Source organism: Benincasa hispida, chromosome 11 (genome assembly GCF_027475165.1).
Source record: "Benincasa hispida cultivar pf3 chromosome 11, pf3_genome.v1.1, whole genome shotgun sequence".
Taxonomy (NCBI): Eukaryota; Viridiplantae; Streptophyta; class Magnoliopsida; order Cucurbitales; family Cucurbitaceae; genus Benincasa; species Benincasa hispida.
The window spans coordinates 19,483,370-19,489,866 of NC_143488.1; the positions used below are offsets into that span (position 1 = coordinate 19,483,370).

The following is a 6,497-nucleotide window of genomic DNA, read 5'->3' on the forward strand; positions in this document are numbered from 1 at the left end:
GGTAGCCGTATTCTTCAACTGCTATCAAATGAATCTCGTGATATTGAGTCCATGATGCAGATGCTTCAAGAAAGAAAAGTTGAGGTCGATGAGGTGCTTCAAATGATGCAATCTGTTTTGTCTAGGATTGGTAGAGTTTGCTCTTCTCAAAAGAGGAGTTAATTTTTTTTTAAGCCAAAAAGGGGGAGAGTTTGAAAAGTTTGGAGCTACTAGAGTTACTTTGGATTGGTTATGCTACTTTTGAGTTTGTTGTTTTTGTGATTTCCTGAAACGATGCTTGTGTTTAGTTTGAAGTTGTTTTATTTGGTTTGATGGCTTGTATTATTTTTGGTTTTGTTCTAGAAGACTTTTTTGTTTTTTCTTATTCTGTGCTATTGTTGGTGATGTTATTGTACTTGTTAAGACTTGATTTTAGATAAACTTTATTTTTTTTTGTTGAATGATTGGTTGTTTGTTTCTTAGGGCCTTAAAAAAAAGCCAATTAGGGAGCTTGTCGAAGATTTGATTGGCTGACATTATATTTCTTTAAGGCATTGGTTTCTGCAATTGTCTCAAATAAAGTTTTAACATCTGGTTTAGACAACAGATTATTTTCCTGCAGAATGTTTTTTTCCTTATCGAAAAAATTCTGACTGATTTATTTCATTCGATATTTTCTTTTATTGAGACGCGACTTATCTTTTCCAAATGTAGATTCATTTCCTTTCTTGGATTCAATTATTAAAAGAAGAATTATGTTGATCGTTTAGGGTTGTTGCTTTTGTTAATTAACAAGAAGTTTTTTATTTTGTGGCCAAACTGTTCATCATTATGTTCTTGCTCCTTGCTCACTATATTTTGCTATGCAAGTTCTTCATCCGTTGAGTGCAATACGTTGAAGTTAATCACAGGTTAGGGGGACCCTAAGCCATAGCTTCCGAGAAGAGATTCTCAATCTTAAAGGAAGCTTAAGACTCAGCTTCGAAGAAGAAGTTCTCCATCTTAGGGGGATCTTAAGATTTATCAGTAAAAGGAGTTTGCTGACTTGAGTAGAAAATAACAACATTGAGAGGAGTCTTATACACTGTTGGAAGCCAGTGTTCAACACTAATATTATCAAACTTAGGGGAAGCTTAAGTATACTTAAGAGGGAGTCTCATATCTAGAGGGAGACTATGTGAGTGTAAATTGGGCTCTACGTGAGTCTCTATAGTAGTTGGAGTATTATAGATAAGTACTACGTTGTAAATGTTTGACTCTTTAATATTAGTGATTTATCTTTCCTGGGTACACTACCCCCAGACATAGGTGGTTTATCGTCAAACTGGGTTATCAACTTCTATGTGCCTTTACTTGTTTTCTTGTTGTTAGTATTTTCATTGTTACAGTGTTTGTTAGTACTTTCTATTTAACATCTGTGTTTGTGTGACGAGTCACCTCGATCTTTTTTCACAAAAGTTTTGACATGAGGCATTGACTTGGTGGTTACACAAGATGTGTAGTGGGAGTTATATCGATAGTTGAAGAACTTCTAGGTGAGCCAAGTAGGTGGAAGTTGCACAATAAATTTCAGCAAGGTTTATTGGCACGTGACACAAAAAGAAAAATATTGGAAGGTGGTATTTCAAGTGGTATAATCTTTATGGTAGATTGAGCTATAATTCTCTGAGTTAAGAATTATGATTGTTGGTGAAGATAATGGATGTAACAGAAGTTATGACTTCTTCAAATATTTTGCTAATGTAGAACTTGTTGGGTTTTGACAAAATATTAGAAGTGCAGTTGCCCCACATTGGAAATGTTCAAGAAAGTCATCGACTCCAAGCACTATTAAAGGAGCTTATGCTTTTGGTTTCAAATTATCCCAGTTAGAAACACTTTAGGCTTAGATGTGCTAACTCTAGTTAAATTACCTTCTGCATTCTTTAGTTTGTGAGTGGGAGAAAAGGTGTGAGTAGTCAAAAGCTTTGAGAGAGCGATTTTGTAATCGGGGTTAAGGAGAGATTTTTGTATGGTGGTATTAAGTTTTTACATAGTGAATTTTTGCTGGTTTGTGGGTTTTTCTCTGGTTTGGAGTTCTTCCATGTCAATTATGTTTCCAATTTTATTATTTTCCTTTAATTTCTTTGTTATTTTTCTACTTATTCCCCTGGTAGTAGTGGGAGATTTTTCCCAACAAATAGATGAGAAATTATTATCTATTGAGGCGTATCTTTCAAATACTCTATACAATCACTATTTATACGATTATAAAAGTGTACGTTATAGAATCTTCACAATTAAAATAGTGTAACTCATGGCTAGAATTGATAGCTTAACGAGAGAGATTAATAGAGATGGGGTAACCTATTGAATTATGAGCATCCAAAGTTTTGTTGAAGTTTTAGAGCTACGTCTTCCAAGTTTAGTGTGCCATTTTTGAAGATTCATGATGCGAATTTTCTTGTATCTTTGCACCAAATAAACACAAGTGTATTCATCCTTGAGATGGTGGAGGTTTGTCATGGTTGGTGATCTTGAATGTTCCTCGAGATCTTGTTGAATCACTTGATATAACTTGAAAATTGATTCTCACACTTAAGGGGAACCTAAGTTATTCAAGTGAAGGGGATTTCATTTGAAAGTTGATAGATAAATAGTCTTTGAGAGGAAATCTCACACTTAGGAGGAGTTTAAGTGATCATTCACTAATATTTTCATATTTAAGGAAGCCTAAATTTCATTGAGATGGAGTCTCTTACTTAAAGGGGAGTCTAAGTGCTCTTACACTAAATTAGGCTATTCATGTGTCACGGTACTCGTCATCTATTTACAGATAAGTACAACGTTTTAATTGCTTGACAACATATTAGTGAATTTATCTTTCCTGGATACAATGCCCCCAGACATAGGTGGTTTTGCATCGAACTGGGTTATCCAACCTTGTGTTTTGTCTTTTAATTTTTTCTTATGCATTTACCTTATTATCGTTGGAATTGCTAACTTTTTGTTCAACAAGTTACACTGTATGTCAGATAACCTTTTTGTTTCAATTGGTACCAGAGTGGGTCACCATCACTTCCGCTGTTTTGATTCGTGTTTATTCAAATGGAAGGAATCAAAGAAGGTAGATCTACCGTACATCCCCTAGTACTTGATGGAACAAACTACTCTTACTAGAAGGCCATAATGACCACCTTTTTGATGTCTATTGATCGCGAGACTTGGAAATGTGTTGTAACTGAATGGACTCCTCCGAATATCACATTTGCCATTTTTACTTAACTAATGAACATGTTCTATGTTAAATTTTTTTATAAATTATTATTTTGTAATCTTATATATTTTATAGTAATTTACATAATACTTATTTTAATTTTAAAAAGATGAAATATTGTATTTCTAGACATTTTTATCTTTAGTTAATATAAATATATATTTTAAAATTTAAAATCTATATAGAATGTTATGTTTAGAATTTGTACAGTTTGGATTACAAAGTTCGAAAATAATTTTTAGAAATAGATTCCAAATTATCTTTAAAACACATACTTGTTGAACTCAATAATTTGGGTAAATAATATAATAATGGAGGTTAGACTTTGGGCCAACAACATAGAGGTATACTTAGCTAGAGTCTCCCATCACCTTCTTCTAGGGATGTACATGAGTTGAGTCGGGTTAGGTTGAAAGACTTTTTAGACCCAACTTGTTCAGGTTGTAAATTTTTTCAACCCAAATAATCTTTACTAAAAAATGAACCCAACCCAACCATGAAATATTTGGATTGGGTTAGTTCGGGTTAATCGATCATTTATTTAAAAATTTATTCTAAAAAGAAACAAAATGTAAATATGTAAAAATCTAATTTAATTGAGATTAACAACTCAATTTCAATTTATATCTGAAAGTTTCTTTCTATAGTGCAAAGAAATAAACTTTTTTTAAGAGTAGTTGAAGAATAAATTATTCAAAAAATATTAGAATTAAATAAAATTAAAATCGATATATATATAAATAATTGTGTTATTAGTAATAAAAAATATATTTTAAAGTTAATAATAAATCTGGGTTGGTTCAGGTTGGTTTGGGATATATTAGGTGAACCGGTGAACCAACCGAACCCATAAAATTTTCATTTATTTGAACCTAATCCAACCCAAATGAGTTGATAACCCAACCCAAACCGCACGAGTTGGGTTGGGTTGATCGATTTTTTCGGGTCATCGGATTTTTTGAATACCCCTACCTTCTTCTACACATACCAAAAAATAATTTTTTAAAGAAAAATTCTTATAAATAGAAAAGACTAAATATTTTTAAATATTCAAAGACCCATTTTTTAAAAAAATAAATTATCAAATTTTTATCCCATCAACTGCACAATAGAACTATCCAGGCCAACCATGCGCACAAAGAAAGGCTTATCTACTCTGTTTTCCCTCTGTCACTCTGTTTCATTACGCTACTCAGTTCTTCCATGGCTTCCTCACATCTCCATTTCCTTTCTACCCCAAATCCCATTCTTATTCTCCCTCAATCTCAGCCCTCTTTCACAACCCCATTACAAATTACATCAAAACGAAACCACTCAATCAAATGCAACTCACAAAATTCCGAATCCGACCCCAATTTCCCATCCCCAGATCCCAATTTCAGCGCCCTAAACCAACCGGAGAGTTTCCCAATAGAGAAGCGAAGAAGATCCGAAATAGTCCGACAAAGAAGACCCACAACAGACATCGCAAAGCCAGAGCCACCCAACTTCGAAATCGGGTGGAAGAGGACGAAAGAGATCAATCTGGAGAAGCCGATCGGGTGGATGATAATGGATTTTCTGGAGAAGCTTGAAGGGTTAATGGATAGGGAATTTGGGTCGACAGAGTTGCTTGCGAAAGTGGGAGAGATTGTGGCGGAGAGGGCGAGAGAGGAGGCGGAGATCTTGCTAGATGACGGCAAAGTGGAGGAGAGAATGGTAACGGAGCTGTTTAGAGTTTTGAAATTGATGGAAATGGATTTTGCCATGGTGAAGGCGGCTGTGAAGGATGAGACGTTGAGTGAGCGGCTTGGTCAGGCTAAAGCAAGATGTAGGCAAGCTATACTTGTTGCTAATTCTTTCTGAGTTTATAATAAATGGTTGGGTTGTGTCGATGTTTATACTGCTTCATTCTCTTTGTATAGAGTTTCAACCCATTTTCATCATAATTCAAATTTTAGTTTAGATTATGGTTTGAATTCAGCTTGTTTTGTGATTCTAATTTGGCCATGTGGTTCGTGCATATTATTGTGTTTGATCTTAAGTTGGTTATGAATTTGTAGTGGAAATTTTGTGTTGTCTAGTTCAGTGCCTATTTTGATAACCAAACAAGGAGTTTTAGGCCTTGGTTGATACCATTGAGTCATTGACATATCAAGATGTTAGGCAAAACAATATTATATAAGAAAATATGAAAATTTTTTGTATTTTTTTTTTAAAAAAATTCCTCCATTATATTTATTTATTTTTTTCTTTATGCACTCATTCATACATCCTAGAAAGTTTACTAGGAAATCAAAATTTAGCAATTTAGGGAAATTGGCGTCCATGGCTTATTTTAAATTTACTAAAACAACCAAAGATGCACGTGTGATGGGCTTCGCTCTTCGATTCTCACTTACGCTCTTTGATTTTCACTCCTCCCTTCAATTTTTATCTTATTTATTCTTCAATCTACAACTTTTTTTCCAAGTGAATTCGACGGCCATTGCCCAATCCATCTCGATTTAAATTCGAGGCTAGGTTTGGAAAAGGTGGAGGATGTTTTGAAGAAGCTAGAGGAGATTGTGACGATTTCAAAGAAGCTATAGGACTCGCATGAGATTGTGACGATTTTGAAGAAGCTGAAGGGGGTTGGTACTCGATGGCGATGGGTTTCAGAAGGCTGACAGTGATGGGCAGACTCAGAGAGGAAGAGAAGAGAAAGATAAGTGAGAAGAGAGAATATAGAAGCGAAGATAGGCACACACAGATGCTTCGATAGCTATTTTGGTAATTTACCCAATGATGACGTAAGTAGAAGGTAAAAATACTTGTTTTTCAAAAGGTACTTCAATTTCCATTTAGGCTTCCCAAAACAGGCCATCGGTACAAAAATTCAACTTTTACATGCTAAAATTTAATAATCAGTGGTAAAATATACCTTTTTATTATAAAACAAGATAATAATAACAAAGGAGGAAGAAGAGAAAGTAGAGAGTGAATGTATTATCTATTCAATTGTATCTCTCAAAGGTTCCAATGACCCCTGTTTATAGAGTTTACAAAATATAAAAATGGTAAATATACAAAGAAAATACTGGAAAAGATAATGGAAAAGATATTTGGGAATATGTAATCTATGTACATCTATATTATCTAATTCAAATAATTATAACCTCCGTCCTTAAATGTCCATAGTATATAGAATATATGTCTCGTTAAAACCTTATTAGGAAAAATCCAATGAGATAAAATTCTAGTGAAGGAAAAAGAGTATATTGTTCATATATTTTAATAATTG

General features: G+C 33.7%; 1 protein-coding gene across 2 annotated transcripts; it reads left to right on the forward strand.

The window, feature by feature from the left end:
• Positions 1 to 4,315: 4,315 nt before the first annotated feature.
• CRR41 (potassium/sodium hyperpolarization-activated cyclic nucleotide-gated channel protein) lies at positions 4,316 to 6,152 on the forward strand. Of its 2 annotated transcripts, XM_039047564.2 has the most exons (2): positions 4,343 to 5,045; positions 5,688 to 6,152. In XM_039047564.2, the coding sequence occupies exons 1-2, from the start codon at positions 4,439 to 4,441 to the stop codon at positions 5,723 to 5,725; spliced, it is 645 nt and encodes a 214-aa protein (XP_038903492.1). In that variant the 5' UTR covers positions 4,343 to 4,438; the 3' UTR covers positions 5,726 to 6,152. The 2 variants fall into 2 exon arrangements, with proteins under 2 accessions (XP_038903493.2, XP_038903492.1); XM_039047565.2 differs by lacking the exon at positions 5,688 to 6,152 and having other exon boundaries at positions 4,316 to 5,193.
• Positions 6,153 to 6,497: the final 345 nt, after the last annotated feature.

Bases quoted from the DNA above. Each gene is read 5' to 3' on its own strand.
- CRR41 (XM_039047564.2), top strand. From the start codon at position 4,439: ATGGCTTCCTCACATCTCCATTTCCTTTCTACCCCAAATCCCATTCTT. The intron at 5,046-5,687 runs GTAGGCAAGCTA...TTTTTTTCCAAG, and splicing joins TGGTCAGGCTAAAGCAAGAT to TGAATTCGACGGCCATTGCC.